The 24,115-nt window shown below is 40.7% G+C and overlaps 1 protein-coding gene across 1 annotated transcript in view; it reads right to left on the reverse strand.

The window, feature by feature from the left end:
• ITIH5 (inter-alpha-trypsin inhibitor heavy chain 5) overlaps positions 1-24,115 on the reverse strand; it is an 81,743-nt gene that overhangs the window by 52,543 nt on the left and 5,085 nt on the right. Inside the window, exons 2-5 of the mRNA XM_079106996.1 lie at positions 19,934-19,978; positions 8,629-8,792; positions 7,629-7,730; positions 4,454-4,704 (exon numbers count right to left, since the gene is read on the reverse strand). Of these exons, the coding sequence (XP_078963122.1) occupies positions 4,454-4,704; positions 7,629-7,730; positions 8,629-8,792; positions 19,934-19,978 (562 nt within the window). The remainder of the gene's footprint in view (positions 1-4,453; positions 4,705-7,628; positions 7,731-8,628; positions 8,793-19,933; positions 19,979-24,115) is intronic.

The raw sequence follows: 24,115 nt of genomic DNA on the forward strand, positions 1-24,115 counted from the left end.
GATCTTGCAGCGAGTATGGCCATGAACCTGTTCTTAGGGACAGATGTAGAGTCTACATTCACCTTCCAACCTAAAGAGTAATGAAGCTGTCTCCAGTGCTTCTCTTCTTGCTAATTAAGCTTCCTCAGTGTTAAGGACTGTGTGAAAGCCAAAATTTTATAGAAAGTATACATAGAGGTGATACAATTAAAACGCAAGCTACAAATCCAGTTCCACCTACTCTGGTCATTTGCTTTCCTAGGCATGTAACAGACGCACAGCTAAGTGCCCAGGAGCACAGGAAACTGGCTTCCAGGGCAGGGAGAGAGCAGGGTTAGTACAATCTAGAGTGTGACTTTTTCATTTAAACTCAGGTGAAGCACACAGAACAAAATATTAATGATTTTAAAGTGTACAATTTGGTGACATTTAGTACATTCACAAGATCACACATCCACCACCTCTATTAAGTTCTCAAACATTTCCACCACCACCAAGGAAATTCTGCAGCCATTAAGCCATCGTTCCCCTTCCTTCCTCCTGCAGCCCTGGCAACCACCCATCTGCTTTCTGTGTGCATGGATTTGCCTACTCTGGACATTTCAAATAACCAGAATAGTACAGTCTGTGACCTTTTGAATCTTGCTTCTTTCACTCTGCATAATGTTTTCAAGGTCCATATTGTAACATGAATTTGTTCTTCGTTTTTTAATGTCTGGATAATATTCCTCGTGTCCACATTCCACATTTCATTTATCTGTACACCTGCTGATGCACCTGCAAATGTACTAAAAAGCACTGAACTCTACATTTAAAATGGACAAATTTTACAGGAAGGCATATAAAGGACAAAGTCATTAGGACCATACCTGCATAATAGCAGAAAAAAAAATATTCAGCATTATTCTTTTACTTTAAGAATAACTAAAAATTTTAAAAGCATGTATAAATTCTTCAAGTTTTTTGTGCAAACATACAGACTATCAACCTAAAAATACAGTGCCCTAGGCAACCCCCACCCCATGGCACATCAATCTCTAATTCACCTGCCTGGGGTGAACTTGGCCATCTGGATTTATGTTTCAACCTCTCCAGGTTACTACCAGAAAAAGTCAGGTTTGAGAATCACTGATGTAAAGCCAAATGGGGACTAAAACAGGTAAGGTCTCTTACGTTTCACTTTATTTATTTTATCACTAGTCATTAAGGATCCTGTCTAAGTGAAAATTTATACATGTATTAACTCTTTTAATAATCCTGTAATGCTTTAACTTCTAAGTTATCTCACACAATTGACGTTTACATTGAGAAGGGGGTCTGTTAATATAATTCAATAGATGTGGGTCCAATTTACCTGGCAAGGAAACTGAGCAAAAGTAGATCATCTTGCTTTTAACCTTTTTAAAAAAATTTAACTGGGAAGAGATTTGGAATTTGGAGTCACACCCCAGCAGTTTAAAATGTTCTGTTCAGTGAGAAGGTAGTACAGTACAATGGCTAAGGGCAGGAACCTGAAGTCAGATGAATTTATGCTTACATTCTGTCTCCATGAATAATCAGATATGAGATGTTGTCCATATTGTGGAACCTCGTTAATCCTTAATTTCTTCATAAATCAAGTGAGGATTAAAAGAACCTGACCTAATAGGGTCCTTATAAAGACCAAATGAGCTAACACTATATGTGAAGAGCTTAATCTAGTACCTCACACACAGTAATCCCCATCCAAAGTGCAGCCCTCAGAGATTTGCTTAGACAAATTGCAGGAGTCTGATTTCTTAACCATGGCCAGATCTACAAGAGTCATGTCCTGGCTTGGACCACATTCACACAGTTACAGCTAGCTCATGATCTGGTGCAGCCCAACCCCAGTTTGATCTCTACCCTAGATTTATTTTGGAAACATGCAACGCTGTCCAGACAAAATCACAACATCCTGTGTTTCACACTGCTGAGGCTACCATTTTGCGGGAAAAATAACAGCTGAGCTCAAAAAGATGGGAATGAGCAACAGCAACACGGGAATCAGTCCACTGCACCTGGCTCTGGGATGCACTTGTGAAATCTCCACGTTCTGGAAGGCCAAGTATCTGCTTGGGTACAAAGAGCTAGGAAAACAATTTTCTTAAAAATAAACAGATCCCAAGAGATCAGTGGTCTGGAAAAACTACTCTGAGATACTAACAGGGCCTGAATATAAACAGTGAGCAGCGTTTTAACCAACAATTATAATTCATTACCCCCTCCAAGAATAACACACACAAATACCACAACATGCACGCACACACACAACATGTACACACACAACAAATGCACACACACATGCATGCACATATACACAACACATACATACACTTACCACATTCATACACACACGTACACACATACACCTATACATTACAACGTGTACACAGCTATAGAGAATCACAGTGGTTCAGAAAATCAGGCAAAACACACACATTCCTGACTGCAGCCAGCTGCCCTCAGAAACTCCTACAGACGCATTCACTGACCCTGTGTGTCACCCAGAGCACTTCAGATACTCCACCCCCTGTACACGATCCTACCGACTCAGAGATTTTTCTTCCCCCTCAAAAAAAACGCTTCTTTCATTTGGCTGTACAAAGGAAAATGTCCCTCCCTCTAAAGTATGATTGGAGAAATGAGATTTCCATTCCTGGCTATTTGTGCTTGGTTTTTCTTCTCTGATTTGAACACTCAGCAATGTGCTATGTACAAGGCCCTGGGTTAAATCCCCCAAGGAGACGCACAGACCTGCTTCAAAGCCACCTATGAGCTTTAACAGGGAGGTAAGAGGTGCAGAGAATGACAGTAAGTAGAAGGTGATCATAATAACAACAGTAAAACAATCCTGAGCAATTATCAAGCTCTTCCTCTGGACCAGGGGCTTCACAAGCTCTCATACCTCACCGTGGCCCCCTGCACAGTTGTGCAAGCTGGCTTACAGAAGTGTAGTAATTTTGCCACGAGTAGTCAAAAACTGAGCTGAAATCCACTAGCCGCATGACTCCTGCCCATTTGACATGTGAATGACTGTCATATCTCAATCCATTTCAGAACGCTAGAGCCCTTGGCAATGGCTTTGCTGCCTCAGATCTGGGGTGTCAAGGTCAGGGTTTGGAGTCAACACACAACAAAGACTCAGGTCTCCCCGGAGCCAGGGAGCATGCAGTCCCCCAGGTTGGATGATGTGTCAGTGGAAAGTCTTTAAACTGTGTGCTAGGGTGGGGAACATGCTTCCTATTTGTTTTTCCACACACCAGCTCTAGGCCTTAAATAATTTGGCAATATGTTAAACACCCACCTTCTCTTAGTCCACATTCACAATTTTCAATGTCCCAGTTGCCTGAAATTTTGCCTTTCCAAACCTGGCAAATTTTTTTTTTAATATATCTGTCTCATCATCCAATTTGATGTTAAATGTTACTGGCATATTAACTATAGAGCTCAACACCAGTAAATATCTTATGAGCTATTAGTTGTAATTAATAGTCATTAAAACTAGACTATAATGATTTTCATAATGAATTCAATAACTACATTTTAAAAAATAATAATTTGAGAAAAACCTAAACTGAATGGTCCTGCTAATGAACCTACATGTCTGTATCTTAATCCAAATCTACAGAACACATTTTTCATTATTTAATCTTTTAAAACTATAATATATCATTGAATATTTAAAAATAGATTTTTGAAATGACCCTACAATCCCATGTCCCTAATATAAAACTATTTTTTTATAAAACTTTCTAGTCAACTTTGTATTTAACAAAGCATATTTAACAGTACGCACAATTTTCCTCTTTTTTTTTTTTTTGGTGCTAGGGACTGAACCCAGAGGCACTTTATCATTGAGCCACATCCCCAGCCCTTTTAAGTATGTGACAGGATCTCACTAAGCTGCTTAGGATCTCGCTAAATTGCTGAGGCTGGCCTTGAACTTGTGATCCTCCTGCCTTAGTCTCCAGAGTTTCTGGGATTAAGGCCCACATCACCATGCCTGGAGGCATGTACAAATTTATACATTTCCCCCGTCACATGCTGAATTGTGGCTGTCACTGTATTTTACAAATTGTTTCCTTATCATTGAATAGTTAGGCTGATGGTATGCTTTGGTTACAATAAATGTTACCAGACAGATTCCTGCATGTGATAGGCCCAATAATATCCTGGATATTTTACTTAGGATAGATTCCCAAGAGTGGGATTATTGTGTCAAAAAAAATAACTTAAACATCTTTTAATTTCCTGATAGAGACCAGATCTTTAAGAAAAAAAAAAAAAAAAGATGTACACGGCATTGTCTTTGTTTTGTTGCTATCTTTCCAATTTCCACAAAAATTCAAGCCTTGGAGGAAGGGGTGCCGTTCCTTCTACAGACTTCTCTGGTGCCAAGTGGCAGCTTTGAGTTGACCAGAAGATCTGAGCACAAGCAGCACTCGGTACTCACCTTCCCCCCTCCCACTGCCCTTCTGCCTGCTGTTGTGAAGTGGTGGCACCTCCAAGGACGTGAGGCCTGACTTCTCCAGAACATTCACTTCCACCGTCAGCCTCCCAACCAGCTGCTGGGGCCGCACGCTGATGACGTGCTCGTACTTCCCAAGTCGTCTCTGCAGCAGTTCTTCATAACTCAGGAGGAAGGCGGCTTTGTCCTTGCTGGGAATCACCAGAGAGGCTCTGAATATGCCAGTCCCCTGCTCCCTGTCAGGAAGGAAAATGAGGCCACAGGTAGAGCTCAGAGTAGAAAAAGCCAGGCTTCCCTGATGCCCTCAGGACACCTGCCATACTCTCTTAACCAGGATGCCAGGAAGACCAGGGGGCACGGCGGGTGAGTCCTTCGACTGGAAAAATAAAAACGAGTCTTGGAAGAAGGAAAGACCTGCCCAAAGGAAGTTTACCAAAGACAAATGCTGAATAGGAGGGAATTCAAAAACTGGCCTTTCTTCCCTTTCCCAGAGACAGACCTAAGGGCGAAAAGAGAAAGGGGACCTTTAAGTAGGCAAACCACTACAAGAAGGAGCCTTGGGGTCAAGTTGTGAATTGCACAAATGAATTCATAATTAGGTTTTTTCACTTTGGTAAAGTTTGGTGGATGTGTTTAGAGTGAAATAGAGAACTGTAAAACTTATAAAAAATACAAACTATTCCAAATCCTTTCAGTACTCTGAGTGAGGGTTCTCAGATTCAAGATGGCGGGCTGACCACCAAAGGATGAAGAGTGGGAGGGTGAGTAGTAACACATTTCAACAAGGTTCCAGAAGACTTGGGCGATTCAATATAGCTCAGAACATACTGGAAGGGGCTGCAGCAAAGGAAAGAAACAAAGATCAGTTTGGAATAATCTCAGAGAGACTGCTGAATTTGAGTTCCAAAGGACACAACAGAATAAGAGTGAGAAAGGGGACCAAATAAAGGGGAAATAATTCTAATACATGTATGAATGAATTAATAAGCAGATAGGCCTCTTGTACTCCTCTTTCCCAGAGGTGAAAAGAGACAGCTCTGTGGAGATGGAAAAGTTCCACTGAGTACTGGGCAGAAGGAAAAAGGATTGACAGCTAAACCCATTATGGTAAAACATCAGAGTACCAGATACAGAAAACATGTAAGAGGAATGATACTGGAGTACATCAGAGACCAGCAATGATACTGGATGTGATAAGACCTTGAAGCAATACCTCAAAGAGCAAAAGGAAAATCATTTTGTCCTTAATTCCATACAATGTTATACAATATGATAAGGATCTCAGAAGCTCTATCCCTCACACACCCATTCTGAGGAAGTCACTTCAGAATATATTTCAGCAAAGTAAAGGTGAAAACCAAGAAAGAGTAAAATATGGAATACAAGAAATAACAAAACTAACCCAGAAGAAAATGAAAAGTGATTCCAGGGTAAATGTTTTATAAGACGGCTGCAAAGGAATAACAATATTTCATGAATCTGGAGACAGCCATGTTTTCACAGAATGCTTTAATGGCTCTGAAATCCGAATGCCTCCCAATCAGCAATGTGTTCCAAATACTGTTGGCCAGTCTTCTGGGTGACATACATACAACTGCTTCCATAAACTTGGTTATTGTTATTCGTTTTGTCCTCATTTCAAATGAATGATGTGTCTTGCTCAACATTAATAGTAACAAAATTAAATTCTATCTCATAAGAGGAAGGCGATTAGAAACTCCAGGAAAAACAGAAACTTCTATGTTATGATCCAGCTGAAGTCAACTGTGGCATGACTCTGAACAATTTTGATAAGGACAACCTGGGACACAGCTGCAGAACACAAAGTGAGGTTTTAATAATTTGCTGCAGCAAGAGAGACCAGATACCAGAGGCACTGGGAGGCACCTCACCAAAAAAGGCAGAAACTAGGTTATTATGGGATTGGGGGAAGGGCAGAGTGTAGGTGAAAAGTCAGTGAAGCCCTATTTGGACAGGAGCCAAGCAAAGCAGGGGGTGCTTGTAAAGCCATTAATGTCAGCCTCCTGGACTTGAAGGAGACCCAAGGTTCTGTGTCCTTGGAAACTGTAGCTTTAAGATAAATGTGGAATTCCGTGCGTGCAAATGCCTTATCTGAAGCTCTGGACCTCATCTGCTTTCTGTATCAAAGTGACTCAGGTCTTCTAGACCAGAGCAAGATGACAACAAAGTTTCTGACAGTTTATCATTTTAAAGAACTAGCTTTCTCAAAGCCGTGTCCTTTTATTAATGAAAAAATCAGGCTTACAAGTTTATACCATTTTATCGAGGTATTTGGATCACTTCTCTGCAAAGGGAACAGAGGCCTTCACGCTTGGCTGGTTGAGGGGGAAATATAATTTTAGTGTATCCTAGGTGGTTCTTCTATTAATGTTATTTACATAGTCATCAAAAGGCAAAGGCTATTTATTGGCTTTCAATAAATAGCTGATTTTTCAATAAATACTTGGTTTTCAAGTTTATAGACATACAAGTATCATTATGGACCAGAATTTAAATGTTAATAACCTTGAAAATGTAAAAAGCCAATGATTACATGACAAAAGATGAGTCCAAGAAATGAATGAGGAGAGGTAGACTGAAGGGTAAGAGAAGGATATTATCATTTAAGAAGCAGCAACAGGGACAGGAGTGGCGCTCAGTGCTCCCCTGGGATGCATGAGGTCCTGGGGTCTATCCCCACACAAAGATAGGAGGGATAATCTAGGGTAGTTGAAACACCTCGTGAGTGGAAGAAGATATAAGATAATAATATAAAATATTTGAATGCAAGGAGAAAGTAGGCCTGAGGTAAATTTGCTAAATCCTTTCTTCACAACAGTCAGCAAATAAGTGTCTTACTTTTATTAAGAAATCAAGAAACGGCAACACATCATACAATTTAGAGTTAGGAGATAACTACCAAGAAAACTCAGTGCAGAAATACGAGAAGCAGATGTTTCTATGAAGTAAGAACTAAGGAATCGCGGAGCAAAGTTATCTTTTTTATTACCAATGTTTATCTACCATATTGTTAATCACATATATTTATTACTTCAATAAAAAAAAAATATTTGGCGGATGGGAGAGAAAGAGGCCAAGGGGTAGAAAACATGATACTTTGCAGAACAGGATTTTAAATTCCTAATTAAACAATACTTACTCATTTTCTTCTGTGGTTTTATTCCTTTTCTCTTTTACCCCATCACCATTCCTCTTCTCTTTCTCTGTAATTTCACCCTGATACACCTTGTCTCCAATAAGCCTGAAACACCAGAGACAGCTGTGTTACCAGCTTGCAGTTCCAAGACAGACCCAAACATGGTCCTTAGAACCATGACAACCCTGGAAAATATTTTTATTTGCCTCTTGGAAATGCATATTGAATGCATTCCAAACTAGGGCACCAGCCTTAAACCATTCATTTCAATCTGGGGCAATTTTCAACAGGTCCAAATGGTCAGACCCAACCAAGGGTGCTTCTGATTCTCCAGGAGAAAATCATGTCTGTTCAAACTTCCATGAAGATTCACCAACTCACATCTTGCCCAGACCAAAAATTAAACCCAACACTTCCCCTATTTTGCCTATCTTTACTTCTTGAGTCAGAAAAAACCCCAGCCAATATATCAGAGGTTTCATGCTGGGGTCTCAACCTAACCATGGCCCCTCTCACCTAACTCCCTGATTTCCCTTCCTAAGGAAGCACCTCTCGATCCTGTTTGCCATCTTTAAACTACAACATTCACTACTGCCCCAAATGATCTCATTTACTATTTACTTGTTAGTGGACTGTTTCTTCCTGCTGGAATTTCTGGAACAGAGCAATATGGTCTTTTTCATAGAAAGATATCAATCACCTGACCCAGAAAGCCTGGCCCAGAGTGGACCAGGAGGAAAGAAGGGAAGGAAAGAAAGAGGAAGTGGAAGAAAAGGAAGGAGGGAAGCAGAGAGGAAAGGAAAGGAAAATGGACAGGAGGAAGGCAAGCAGGCAGGAAGCCAGGAAGGAAAGAAGAAAGGGAGCTGATCTTCTGATCCACATGTCATCTAATGGGACGCAACTCCTCCCCGGTGAGCCTGAGCTGACGGGAGGTCCACATCACGTCAGGCTCACCTGGACCACCCACACAGACACCTCCATCTCTGACCAGTGTGTCACCTACATGGTGAAGTTGGTGATAAAAGCTGCAGCTGGAATCTGCATCTGGAACTCAGCATCCTGGTCCTCAGAAGCCCTGTTCAGCATCCTGCAGGAAACTGTAGTGAAGGCGTAACGAGAAATAATGGTGGACTTGACCGAGAATTCTGTCATCAAGGGCTTGGTTTTCTGTTGAAAACAGACATGCAAAGAAGGTACTTCACTTTTGCTTTTATGGCAAAAAATCAAGCTTAGTGAGGGAACGTATTTGTCCGGACCAACAAATAATGGAGATGGGACTTGAGCCCAATCCCACCTGCTCCAAGGTGCACACCTGCCACCATTAGGTGAGGCTGCCTGGGAGCTCTGTGACAACAGGCCTACTCACCTTTGTGTGCTTAAATCCTAGCCCCGACTGTGACACACAGCAGGTCCCCAGTAACTGTTGAATGGAGTCGGTTTACCCTGATGGGGTTGTACTCTCTGCTACTGGGCAACATCTGGGCAGTTAAATCCTCACCTGCTTTATTTATAGCCCAAGGCTCATTTTCAAAATACATACAAGGTTATGACCTGTTGATGCCATCATGGAAGGGCCATCCCAAACCTGTTCTAAAGGGTCACCACAGGTTATTCCATTAAAAACAAGTTACTTGAAACCTTTGAGGAAAACCATGGTCAGTCCAGCAAATGACAAAGAGCTCAAGAGATGTTTTCTACAATGCATTAGAGAAGTGGGTATACAGATAAAGCCATCCGGGAAGATACTCAAACACCCCCAGGAGGGTAAACTCCAAGGATCAGAGCCAAGATCACCAGCAAGAACAGAGCAGTGGCGAGCACTCCGTTGGAGAGTCAGGAACATTCGTGTCTGTGATGGTTTATGGCAGAACTTCCAGTCTTAGAGAATGCAGAGACAAAATTGGAGCAGCTTAGGGAAAATATTGGGGGTACTTGTGTGTCTTAGAAAGTTAGAGAAGATAAACATTTATGAAGAGGACATTTAAGAAAGAATCAAGTTTAAAAAAAAAAAAAAAAGCCTGTTTGAAAGAATTTTACCTAGAACAGGAAAAGAAACTCCCTAGGTTCTGTTCTAACAAGGAGTGAGTTAAAAACTGGTTCTCAAAGTGTGGCATCCGGACCAGCTGCAGCAGCATCGAAAAATGTGACAGAAAGGTAGATTCTTAGATTCCATCCCAAGCCACAGAATCAGAAACCCAGAGGATGGGGCCACGAGATCCTGGTGTATTCTCAAGTTTGAGAACCACTGTTATACAGTAATATAACGAGGTGACCTTCTTTGTATAGTTTTTCATCTATAACTTGAGAAGGCTTGAGTATGTCACTAGAATCACATCCACTTCTGAGATCCACAGAACTAAGACAAAGCCAAAAGTGTGGGGCAAAACCTTGGGATTTAGGAAATAACTCCTGAATTAAGAAATAATTGGATTGTACAATACTCTTTTATGAAAATCCAGTCTCTTTAGGACAGAGTCTCTAGGACAGAAGTGATTTGGATTAAAAAGAGATTCCATTAAGTTTAACCAAATGTTTCTATTCAATGATGTCATTAAAACACTCACTGCATTTCAGACGATGGGTATCAGGCTGGGGGTGACAATGATGATGATCTCCACAGCTTAACAACCTGTTGGGTTTTTTAAAATTAAAATTTGTATCTGATCATTTAAAAAAAAAAAAAAACCCTAAGGTGAATTAAAACCATGAATTGAGATGAAGTATTGACTTTGATCTGTGTTATTTCTGGAAATAGATTTTCTTTCTAATTATTCATGATTATTCTTTTATCTCTAAATCTGAGCTGGTGTTAAAAAAAAATGATCCCCGGCTGCACCCTGTGAATTTGTAAAGTGTCTAAAAATATACTGCACATAGTTCTGATTTCTGTAGATGCAAAGTAAATGGGAATCAGTGCTTTAAAAAAATCCTGTGAACTAAGAAAATTTTAGTTTTATCGTTCTCCACTTTATTTAAAATTTAAACTAGTTCTTTAAAAATACCAAGTCGCACATGCACATGGTAAAAACTTCAAATTAGACTGAATGTGAAATGAAAAGTATGAATCTCCCTCCCACCCTGGATTCACATTTCTGCTCCCCAGAGGCCGTATTTAACAGTGTGAGGTATATCCTTTTATACATATACTGTACTCATTTGTTTTAATCTCACCTGATGGCATAGGAGTTTGTTCATCTTTCTTCACCTACGTTCCAGTTATCTCATTATGCCTAACAAACCACTCTAAAATGGTGGCTTAAAACAACAGCAATCAGTATTTTCTCACCTGGTTTCTGTGGGTCACAGATCCCAGAAGGACTAGGCTGGGCCCTGGCTCATGCACACTCAAATGGTGGCTGGGGTTATGAAAACATGATGGTTGGCATCTGTTGTATGTTATCCCGGGGCCCCTCCACGTGATCCTTCCTAATGAGCTAAGTATGGGCCCACTCAGACCAGGGGCTCCCTCGGAATGATCATGTAGGAGCTAGAGGCTTCACTGATCACGCGGTAGTGTTCCCGAGGGTGGACTCTGTACCCTCACCATTGTATGCTTCAGCCTCAAAAATCACAGAGGATGACTTCTGTCAGACTGTTGGCCAAGACAGTCACAAAAACATAATTTCAATGGCAAGGAAAACACATCCTATCTTAACATGAGAAGTGGCAAGTCAAAGGGCTGCATTTTTTTAAAATGCCATCTGTTGCTGAACAAAAAGATCTAACTCATTGTTTTCTAAATAGTTGCATCACATTTTCTGAATGCATTAGATTTAGTTATCTATCCCCCCATCATCCACCAATCCTTTGTAATTATTTTTCATTACAGTGGGAACCTCTCTTCGGATGCCCCTCCTCTCTAATTTGCCCACACCAGGGGTAGGCAGACTATGGAAGGTGGGCCACATGCTTTTGTAAATAAAACTTTATTGGGACACAGCCACATCCACTCATTTACATATTATCTCTGGCTATTTGGGGGCTACAATGGCCCTGTAGTTGAGTAGCCATGTTGTTGTAACAGAGACCATGGATCCTACGAGACCTAAAATAGTATCTGTTCCCTTAAGAAAAAGTTTGTCAACCCTCATCTCTACTTTTGGAACAGATAAGGCCCTGCTATCAGTCATTTACATATCTTTATTGATCAGTGTGCTTTAGTAAGAAGAGATCTCAAACTATATACCTGGTAGACATTTTATTTGACTTGTGATCTTTTAAAATATTTTCACATTTAGAAAACAACATCTAAAAATTGGGAAATTTAAATAAAAATCTAGAATGTCTATTTCATTTGGAACAGATAGCGGGGAAACTCTGGCTGTCATTCCCATAGCACCATAATCTGCCAGTAGTAATGGTGCTACCCTTGCAGACCAGCCCCATATTCAATATCCCACCTTCCCCACTCACCACAAGACCTCCAATCCCAATAGCCCCATTGACTCTGAGGCTGAGACTGTAGTGTTTTCACTAGGATTTTTTTTTTTAATCCCCATCCTAGTTCACTCATTTTAAATGGATTAAAAATGGCCAAGATCTACACACCCATGTTTAGAGCAGCATTACTCACAACAGGGTGAAAACAACCCAAGTGTCTATCACCAGATGAATGAATAAACAAAATGTAGTATATGATACAATGTAATAGTCACCCTTAAAAAAAGAAAGGAAATCCTGTTAGATACTTCATGTTTAATGTCTGAAGCCACTATGTTAAGTGAAACATGCCAGACACAGAGAGACAAATATTATGTGATTCCCCCCACATGAGAAAGCTAAAGCAATCAATGGGGATTTACTGCTTCATAGGGACAGAGTATCAATTTTTCAGGATAAAAAGAGTTCTGGAGCTGGATGTGGTGATAGGTGAACAATGGTATGAATGCTGACCTACATACTTAAAAGACCTACATACTTAAAAAGAGCTAAGATGTTAATTGTATGCATTTTACCACAAGAAAAAAATTAAAATGAAAAAAAAAATTTTAATGGTCATGGACTGGGGTCATGGACTAGCTCAGTGGTACAGCCCGAGCCTGGCATACATAAGGCTCTGGGTTTGATCCCCAGCACCACAAAAAAAAAATCAATAAAAATAATAAATGATCACAAATTCTTTCTCCTCCTTCAAAGAGGTCCCTTGAATCTGGGCCTTAGCAATTTACATTACCCATAGAGCACTCTAGAAGTGATGTTCTGGGGCTGCAAGGCCAGGTCATAAGAAGCCACATCAATCCAGGTCTTCTGGAACGCTCTCTTGAGGTCCTGAATGACCATGTAAGAAGCCCAGCCACCCTGACGCATGCATACTACAAGGCCACATGCAGGCATGCAGTGAACAATGGCAGCAAGCCCAGCTTCAGCCTCCCCTGCCACCAAGCCCAGCATTGAGTGAAGTTGGACAGGACCCTCCAGATCAGCCCATCTGGCAGCTGAATACCACTGAGCAACCTCCACCAATGTCACTGGCCAAAACAATCACTTCCACGCGTGCCCAAATTTCTGCCCCACGAACCAAAAAATACAATGGCCGATGCTTTGAACCACTGAGTTTTGCAGATTTTTATGCAGCAACAGAAAACAGGAGCACTTTACCAGGTTCTAAAGACATTTCAATGTACCGCCCTACTTCAGTGTGACATGCTAGTGAATGGGTCATCTTATTAGTGACCTCAAACTCGAAGCTGTTTCTGACCTGTAGGCATTTCGTTTGCCATGTTTTATACAGATCAACAACACCCTTGAAATATTTTTGGAAGAGTTGATTATATAAATTATAAAGACAAAATATACAGAAAAAGACTGTCACCTCAATCCCTTCACTTTTCCCATACAGGCCAAAGTCATTTACTGTGTGGCTTTACCAGGCCACCCAGGTAGGAGGTAGCCCACCAGGAAGACAGTCAAAAGCCTCTGATTTCCAATCCTGCCTCCCTGAAGAAAGGATTCCAGACCGCTGCCTGGCTGCCTAAGGCTTTCACACTCATAGTTGTTAGATAACCAATAAAATACAGAACTCCAAAATATGTTAAATATAACTTGGTCTCTGTTGCTGATCCAAAAGTTGCTTGTGACCCTCAATTACCATCCATTAAATTATAAACACTGGAGAGAGGACTTTAGGCTGAATCCATGCTGCACTGCTGACATATTCTGACATTTTCCAAAAATTCTATATCAACTCATCACTTAACTCTTTTTCATAAAAGTTGGATACTCATGGGTACAGAGGACTTACTGGGTTTACACCTTAGTTCAACAGAAGCTTGTAACTCTAGCTGCAAGGCATTCTGAATAAAATTTAGCTCCTTCAGGGGAATTCTTACCCAGTGCTATTTTTAAAATAATTGAAAATCTGCTTCCCTTGATACACTGTGACTATTTTTGATGTCATGTTGATTTGTTCTTATTTATTTGTTCTTAATTTTGTTGAATTTAAAATGTGAAAATTAGAAGATACCTGACAAACATTGTTTATTGCAATAACTTCTCGTGCCTTAAATTAAGATTATGGATGAAGTGTAATGTTCCACAATATTCCATCAAGAATATGAGGCATAGTTTATGGGCCCAAGAGACAAGCTGACAAGAGTTTAAGAAACTATTTTAGTCTTGCTGCCTCTGCCCAGTTACCAATTTCCCAGGAGTCCCTGCTGTCACTTACACCCCATACAGCCTTGCCCTAGTGAGCACGCTCGCTCTAGAATCTGCAGGAATCAATTATGTGCAAGTCTTTAACAGCCAATCCTTACCCCACCCCTACTACATTGTAAATGCATGAGAACAGAAACCATGACTTCTTTCTTTTTCAATCCACAGCTCTCAGCAGAGGGGACAACTTGGAAAAAAAATGTTTATGAAACCAAGTTGAATTTTCTGAACAATTAAAAAGAAAAATATATAGCCACTAAAAAATGAAATGTAATAAACTAGTGTGTATTAAGCACTGCTATTGAATGAACTCTATGAAGGTCTGAGAAGAAATACCACATGTTCCTTCTCTCAAGGCATGAGATGGGAGGAAAGCAACATAGGAAGATATAGGGAAAAAGATTGTATATATGTATTTTCAGACACACAGAGAGAGAGTCTTGACTATAAAATATTCAAGAGTTTGAAGAAAGATAAGCTGTAGTGTACAGGGTGTAGCTTCATGGTAGAGTACTTGCTTACCATGCACAAGGTCCTGGGTTTGATCCCAGCATTGCAAATAAACAAAAACTTATAAAAATAAAAAGTATTAAAATAGATGAAGAACTTGTATGTGAGGAAACAGGACCAAAAGAAAATTCTAAGAACACAAGACATGGAAGTTGAAAGAAGCTGTGGGTGCACTGTGGAAAGTGTGTTGGCCGGGCAGGTGACATAGGAAATGACACTAAAACCAAACACAGAACGTGGAGTGGCAGAGGTTCATGAAAAATTTGTCATAAAAGGAAAGATATAAAACAGTTGCCTCAAGTTTTCCCAGTTCACAGTTTTTAAAAATCTAATATGTTTTCCATATTTATAGTTAATTTTGTTTGGGGATGTCGACTGGAAAATTGGAAGCCAAAAAAAAAAAAAAAAATCTTCCTGTGACATAGCATAATTTCTTCATTATTTTTTCCTTCAAAATCAAAACAGATGGAAAAGTAGTTTGAGGCAGGGAGTGTCTTAGTTAGCTGCCTACGGGACCAAAGGTTTTCATATGACTCATGTGAGTCACTCAAAATCAAGCCACCCAGAGGATGTCCTGAATTACCCAGGCTGCCCTCTGGAAATGTAACGGGAAGGTGTGGCAATTGCCAACACCCAGGACCCAGTGCCTTTTCCTAGATTAACCTTTTGCTGTTTTCTTCTGGTCTAGCCCTTCTTCAGAGTCCATGAGGAGAAACGATCTGAGGGGTTCTCTGACTCCCCAGAAATCTTCTCACTCCATTCTCTCTCGTCTCCTAGAAGAGGAGGCTGGCTATGGCAGCTGGCTCGCTCTGGGCCCGAAGACCTTCACTACACCCGCATGCCTCTCCTCTTTGAGGGAAACAGTAAAGCGCGTGTGTTACTACATGAAGTTCAGGGCAATGGCCCTTCCCAGAATGCACCTTGGGGAAATAATTTCACCCTTGTGCAGATACAAGGGGCCTCAGCTCTGAGCCGCCTACATGCAGTAAGACATCCTACTCAGCAGTATTTCCTTTTATTTGAGAGAAGAAACGTAATGGGTAATTATCATCTTACCTGGGGAAAAACCCATTCTATACATCTGCTGAAAACGATATGCCCCGAAGGCCAGAGTGAGAAGTAGGGACTCAGATGCCTAGATAGCCTCCCTGAGGCAGTGAGGCCCAGAATCACACTCCGTATGGCGTTCTAGTCAATAGCCAGTTTCTGTGTTCCCGATGCTCTGGCAGCTGGGGCTTTGATCCTGGAGGGACTGTTCCTCTCATTCCTAGAGAGGGCAGATGACTGCCCTGCTAGCACACCTTCCGCACACAAACCAAACAATCCTGGGCCCTCGCCCCAACCACCTCCGCTATCAAATGCTCACACCAACACTCTGCATACCCTAAATCACTCAGAGCCAGGTACTGGACAACTCAGGACAACTGTTACAGCCCCGAGTCACTCAGACTCTCCTGGCCTGAGCTTATTCAGCAGACCCACCCAGCCACGCCCACCCCTTCCCATGGAAACCCTAATAAACACTGAGCCATGCTGTCCCGGCCTCTCCTGCCTCCTGCTTCCACCTATGGCCCTGCCTTGGTGCAGCAGTTCCTGTTTCTAGAGACCTGTGAGTACAGGTCTTCCTCCAAGCAAATCAACTCTGACTCTTCAGGTCTTACCATACCTGAACGACACAGCTCCTGGCTACAAATTTTAGAACCCCTGCTACAAAGATCCATGAAGGCAGGGCCCCTGCTGTCTGAGGGTTAAATGACACCAGAGAATCATTACAGGAAAACTAGGCCAGTATCCCAAAGCACCGTGGAAACTCAGACACAAAGATAACCCCTGCTTTTCAAAATCTGGGTGTGTTGCAGGGCGTTGCCAGGGAGCTTCATAAAAAGGGTACCTAATTAATTCAGAATAGAAATCAAGTAAATCTTTGCAGCCCAGCCATGGGTGGGAGAAGACCAGCTGTTGCCATCTACATTCTATTCATTAATTAAAGTGTGGAACATTGGGGACTATAATTAGTATGAGGTGGCTAGTGTGCAGACTACAAGGAGACTCACTCAGAGAGGGAACTGAGACTCCAGACACAGGCAGGAGCCAGACCTTGCAGGGTCTCCTGTGTCCTTGGAGTTTATCCTACAGGTGATGTGGAGCCATTGAGGACATTCACACAAGAGCATGATATGCCAGGTCTGCTGCTGCAAAGATGATCATTCCGGTTTCAGTTGGATGGGTAGAGTTCATGTTAAAAATTTATAAAACATGTAAAAATAAGACTGGAAATTCTAAGAGGTCTCCAAGAAAATCTAAGAGATTTTACAAAGAGTCTAAGCCAACCAATCGAGCAAGTCTTTGTTACCAAGAACAAAACCTAGAGGCTAAAAGGAAAAGATAAATTTATTTATTACTTTGGGACTTAAAACTTTTCTATGGTAAATATGCCCTAAGCAAAATGAATAGACAAATAATAGCTTTATGGGGGAAAGATTCAGAAAACAGTGGATATCTATAGCATACAAAGATCTCAGAGACACTGACGATTAACGGGATAAAAATGCAATAGAAAGATGGGGCAAAGGACTTGAAAGAAACAATTCAGAGAGCTACTCTGAATGGCTAGCAAACCTATTTTTAAATTTCCACATGTGTACATACTCGGGGAAATGAAAGTTACAGGAACAATGAGATATCACCTTATATCTAAGAGACTGGCAAATCAAAAAGAGCAGATGTATTGACTGCTGACAGAAATGTGTACATTCATCACTGGTGACAGGAACGGAATGAATACAGGTAGGATTAAGAGTAATAGAATCCAAAAAATGATCCGACATCTATCAAAATCAACATATATGACTTTGAATCAGCAATCCTTCTACTGAATATCTAAGCCACAGAATTAAAGCACTGTGAATAGTAGAATATAAAAAGAGGGTTTTTTGTAGCACTGTTTGGGGGAAGAAACTAAAAACAAATTGAAAGTTCATCAATATTAGACCGATTAATAAATCATAATGTGCCGATGACATGCGACATTGTTCACCATTTAAAAATGAATAGAGCTATGCCAGATAAAGTACTGTGGAGTTAAAATAATAAGGAATAGAAAAATATGTATGATTCAGAGGGCACTTGGTGCATTAGTTAAGAGCATGGACTTAGAAGCTTCTGGATCACTGGGACTCAATCCTGGTTCTACCACCTCTTCTCAGTTATGTCATCTTGAAAAAGTTAATCTCTCGGACTCTGTTTTCTCATCTGTAAAATGCTGTCCCCTCCCCCCCCCCCCAAAAAAAAAGAAACGTGATGAGAATAATTGAGACAGGACACAAAGAACTTAAGAGGAATGCCTGGCACATAGGAAGCAGTTGGTAAACATCAGTGGTCCCCACTGTTTTAAAGCAATGAGCATAAATCTCATGGGCAAGTGTATAATAAGGTCCTCTATCTTCCACTGCTATGTCTTGTCAGTGGTACTTGTCATCTTCCCAATTACTAATATGGTGTTATTTTCATTTCAATTTTTTTGTCTATTTCTGTCCACTTTTAGAACTCAAGCTCTGTGAAAGGAAAGAAATTTTATGCCTACAATAGTGTTGGGCAGGTAGCAGGCACTCAAAAAATATTTGTGGGATGAATGAATATGTGTATGTTTGTAATATTGGGATACTATTCCCCCTGAGTCGCTGGAATTTCTGAACTTTTACAAAGCTGAGACACTAGCTGCCTTTGTTCTGAACTATCTTTTCAAGGATATTTGTCTAGCAAACAGCCTTGGGAGACAGGTGGTATCTCCTATCAAAACAGAGGGCAAGTTGGCTTAATGTCCAGATTAATAAAGAGAATATTTTCTTGCAAGGGCAAAAATCAGGAATGCTCAAAGTTCATTATCAGTTCATGTTCCCTAAACTTAAGTTTGCTGTCATGTAACCAACTGTCATGTAACCAAGGTGATGCAGAGAGGTCATTCGGTCCTCTCTGCATCACCTTGTCTGGGGGCTGGGGTCAAGGAATAGAGCAACGCTATACCCTAGCTATTACCATTACTGGGAGTAAGAAACAGTCCTGTGTCTTTGATCCAGGAGTCTCCTGTTTTCTACCAGCATCCATGAAACAGTTACAAACTTACCAACCTGAAGCCAGGGCAAAATCTCAGATACTTCACAATCCTGGACATACTTATGTATACATACTTTAATCTATGAAATGTGAACACTAATAAAAACTTGAAAAAAATAAAGACTAGACTAACAAATTTGGGAATACGAGAAGGCAGAATAGGGAGGGCCATGGGAAGGAAGGAGGTAGAGGAAGACAAGCAAAAAAATAAAAAAAGAGGAGAATGCCAAGTGTGGTGGATCATGACATTACTTCCAGCAACTCGGGAGGCTGAGTCAGGAGGATCACCAGTTGAAGGCCAACCCAAACAACTTGGTGAGACCTTGTCTCAAAATAAAATAAAAAGGGCTGAGGAAGTAGCTAAGTGGTAGAATGCCCCTGGGTTTAATCCCCAAATATTGAGAAAGAGAAAGACAGACAAAATCCCAGTCCAAAGATGGTAAGGAATGTGACACTGTTAATAAAGAGAAAATCTAAATCGATTCAAATACCAGCCAGAAAAAGGAAAGCCTAAAGACATGTCCTCACACCGCATACCCAGTAATAAGGAAGAACTGAAATTGCTTCAAACAAACTCTCGGAGTTTCTGAACGTTTGTTCAAGGTCCAACCTACCAGCCTCCAACATGCAGTGAGAGTCTGCCCATTCTTACCAGTTTGCCTTCATCTACAAATGCGAATTCTCTGGTTGCCTTAGCTGTTGACTGCACAACAAAGTGTTTCTTTCCTGGGCAAGGATGCCATAAAAGAAATAAGTAAATGTTATGTTCAGATTCTTTTTAAAAGAAAGCCTTTGAAACTCCAGGCTTTGTTGTTGTAGTCCTACTGAAATAATCAAGTCTCTTTCAAGAAAGAAAAATCCACTTAAATTAGAAAACTTATAAAGAACTCAGCTATGCAGCCTCGTGTCAGAATTCTTCTATGAGCAACCCCAGACGCTATAGAGGACCTGCATGCAAAGTGAGTACCTGGTTCAAAAGAACCAGCAGAGAAAGAGAAGTGACTTGTGAGGTGTGCCGTGGGTATACATACCAGCCTCTGCAGCAGCCTGAGTTGTCGTGGGACCCTGAGTCCAACCTGCATGAGAGAAAAGAAATGGAAGAGCAAGATTGTGAGGGTGTCCTTAAATATGAGGGTTAAAAGTCAAATTCGCTCAAATTCACCGAAAGGACTATTCATCTGGAAAGGTAGTTTTGACTCTATATCAGTTTGTTTCCAGGCCAGAACTGGAGCCAACAGATCTAGTTGGCTCTTAACCTGCCAGGTCACCTGGGTGATCTTTCCTGTAAGAGGAGAGATGATATTAGAATATTTGTACTCTGATTCATTTTTACCTTGGGCTTGACATTGACATTGAGTTCCTTGCTGTTGTACCCTATTATGATGAGTGAAGCTACTCAGTCTTATTCTGAGGGGCTCATTATGCAACTTAAAACTCCTGGAAACTCTGGAGAACTGAACTTACCCTGAATTTTCTTACTGTGTTTTCTCTGGATGATTTGCCATGCTTTCTCATGTGCATCAGAGGGAAGTGGAAAAGTAATCAAATTACCTTCTTTAAAAATCACAGTCATAATCAACAGGCCCTTCAGACTGATTTGAAAATTATAGCTGAGCGTCAAACATTACTCATGACAAATTCCTGTCTCAATAGTAGCAGTGTAAATGCTGAGAGTAATAAAGTTTTCTTTCTGGAGGGCAATTTGACAATGTAGACCCGAATCTTGAAAAATATGCCAGGGATTGGCTGCATATTCTTTAAACTGTATGAAGTGTAATTTACATAAAATGAAATTAATTCCCTTTTGTGCACAAGTAAATGTTTTTTACCATATACAGGGCTGTGCAACCGCCACCACAATCAATTTGAACATTTTTATTATTCTAAAAACAAACTCTGCTCCGTTAGCCATCACCTCTCAAACTTCCCTGTCTCCACTCCTTTGCAACCACCAAATTTGTCTCTGTGATTTTGCTCATTTCAGTCATTTCATATAAATGGAAACTTACAATATGTAGACTTTTGTGTCTGACATTTTTCATTTAGCATACTTTTCTTCAAGGTTTGTCCACACTGCAGCAACCAGTACTTGATCCCTTTCTATGTTTGAATGATATTCTGTTGTATGGACATTCTACATTTTATTTGCTCACCAGCTAATGGATATTTGGGTTGTTCTACCCCGTGGCTATCGTGAATAATTCAGAACCTAAATGAACTTTCACAGCCAATCCTTTGTGCTGGAGATATGCTTTTGTTTTCCTAGGACTTAAATTCCTGGCAAATTTAACTTTTAAGAAACTGCCAAAATGTTTTTTCCAAAGTGACTACAGCATTTTATATTCTCACCTGAATGCATGTCTTTTACTTTGAAAATTCCACTTATAGAAAAGTTATCATAAGGGGGACACATCAGTAGAAAAAAATAGATACACAAGAAAATTCTTTCCAACTTTTAAAACAATTGTTCATAATTGGAAATTGTCCAAAATATCCTTTAAAAGGGGTTCAATTAGAGCCGAGCATGGCGGCGCACACCTGTTATTCCAGTAACTCAGGAGGCTGAGGCAGGAGGATTGTGAATTCAAAGCCAGCTTCAGCAACTTAGCAAGGCCCTGAGAGATAGGGCTCAGAGGTCAAGTGTCCCTGACCAGTATCTAAATAAATAAATAAATAAACACACACACACACACACACACACACACACACACGATACACTAATTACAACAGAGTTGTTGAAAATGATAATGTGGATCTATATTTACCAGCATCAACAAATCCTCTTGTTACTAAACTTTAACGCTGTTCATCAAATATTTTTCTAGCTCTCCCCCTGCAGGTAGGTGGGCCCACATGACTAGCCGTGACCAACAAGTTGTGAAGGCAAGTAATGTTTGTCACTTCTGGGCCAAGAATTAAATTACACTCTATCCTCCAGTATAGTAGTTATCAGTGTTTGGATCAGGAGCTCACCAGGCCCAAGTTCACAAGGGCGACAATGTACACACGCACTCTACTGCCTACCAAGGATAGACAAGGTGAACAAGCAAGAAATGAACCAGGGGCTTGCTACCACGCACAACCCAGCTTATCCTGACACATTTATTCATGACACGTTTTAAAGCATTGTATCAGGCAACAGAACACTACATTTAACAAGATCCATTTTCGCAAGTCTAAGTGTTTTTATGCATGGAACCTGCACCAAAATGCGAATGGTGAATACTTTGAGATGGTTAAATTCTTTCTCTTAACACTTTTCCATATCTCTTCAGTTTTGACAAACTAGCAGGTATGCCATCCATAGTAGAAAAAACAATGAAGGTATTTCCATTTTGAAAACTGAGTGTTTTACAGAAATGGTTTAACCCCATCCTCTCTTTTATCCCAAGTGTGTGTGTGTGTGTGTGTGTGTGTGTGTGTGTGTGTGTGGTGTTGTAAATTAACACTAGAAGCCACTATACACCTTCTTACTCAAAAGAACATAAATACAGAGGAAACAAGACAGGATTTAGGTTGACAGCCACCCTGAATCCAAATGGGAACCAAACAATGCTGGTGTCTGATTTTGAAAAGAGGTGAGATGTATAAGAGAGCATACGGAGGATCCTGGGCAAGTTATTTGCTAGTTCTGCAGGTTCATTTCAGGCCTTCTCCTCCCTAAAATTGCAAAATAGACTGGGGACCACTTAAAATAACTATGGTCAAAAGGAAAGCCCAGCACCCCCGCAGGTATTAAGTTCTCTGATTGACCTAAAGTATTTTCTTTGAAGTCTCCTCCTTTTGAAAATAGGTTTTTCAAGAAAATAAGCAAGCTTTAAGGAGAACAAGAGAAGTGGGTTTTTCATTTTTGAGATGACTATCTGATGTCTCAGGGGATCATGATGGCTACAGTTCAGTCCAAGTTTCAACTCAGATTGACCCAGAACCAAAACATCCCAGTACAGACAGATTCCTGGTGCCAGCTGGGACTGGAAGTACAAATGGCACCAAAACCATCATATTGTTTTGAATTAGGAATTTCTGATCCTTTTTATTGTTTGACTTATTTATTTCTCCATTGTCTTATAAGAATTTGGGGGTAGGACTTGGGAACAAAGAAGTTGCTGGTTTTCAGCTTCATGGAAAGAACTTCCAGAAATAGTAACCTCAGTTCCCACCAACTTGCGTGCAACCCCAAAAAGATAGTTCTAGTAGGATTCTTTGGTTCTAGCAAGTGAAGCATACTTCTTCAGGATCTGATGTTCAGACCATAATATAAGCCATGGTCTCTACCATCAAGGGCGTACTATCTAACCAAAATGAAAAATTATACCCATGAAAATATAAGCATGAGGTAAGCTTATAAGATACAAAGGAATGGAAAAGGGGTGGGGATGGAGCTCAGTGGTAGAACACTTGCCAAGCATGTGTGAGGCCCTGGATTCAATCCCCAGCCCCACAAAAGGAAAAAAATAAACATGAATGGAAAAAGGTGAAGATTATTCTGTTCTATGACTATGGAGGGCTTTATGATGGAGGTATGGCTAGATCCAGCTTTGTTAATTGGAGTAGGATGAAAGGGGAAAAGGAATTTAAAGTTCAATACAGGAACTATGCTCAGAAATAATCAGCTTCATGGATTTGTCACTGACTCTTGAACTTGTACAGACCATCACTCCCAGGAAACTGAAGGGTAGGTAAAGGTTCAAGCATGTAGTATTACACTATCGGGGCAGGGGAGTTGAAAATCTCTGCACCATTCATCATCAATTAGTGCAAATATAAGTTCAACTATAATTATTTTTTAAAATTGCAGGTGCTTCTTACATGTTTATAATTTGAATAATAGAGTGTCTGTTTTCTTCCAGGATCTATCACAGTGTTGAATCACAGCTAAGGGAAAAAAGGAGAATGTCCTTAAAACATTCCAAGACCCAGGTGTGATGGTGCATGCCAGAAATCCAGGAGACTGAGGTAGAGGGATCACAAGTTCAAGGCCAGCCTAAGCAACTTAGGGAGACACAGTCTCAAAATAAAAAATAAAGGGATGGGGGTGTAGTTTAGTGGTGAAGCTTCCCAGGTTCAGTCTCCAGTCCCATAAAACAAACAAACAAACATTCCACAAGTTCATGCTGTATTTTGGAACTTCAGTGTCCCCCGAAGGCCAACGTGTTACCCTTGGTGGTGTTTGGATGTGGCAGAAACTTTAGGAAGGTAGGACCTGGTGGGAG

Source organism: Sciurus vulgaris (assembly GCF_902686455.1).
Source record: "Sciurus vulgaris genome assembly, chromosome: 12".
Classification (NCBI taxonomy): Eukaryota; Metazoa; Chordata; class Mammalia; order Rodentia; family Sciuridae; genus Sciurus; species Sciurus vulgaris.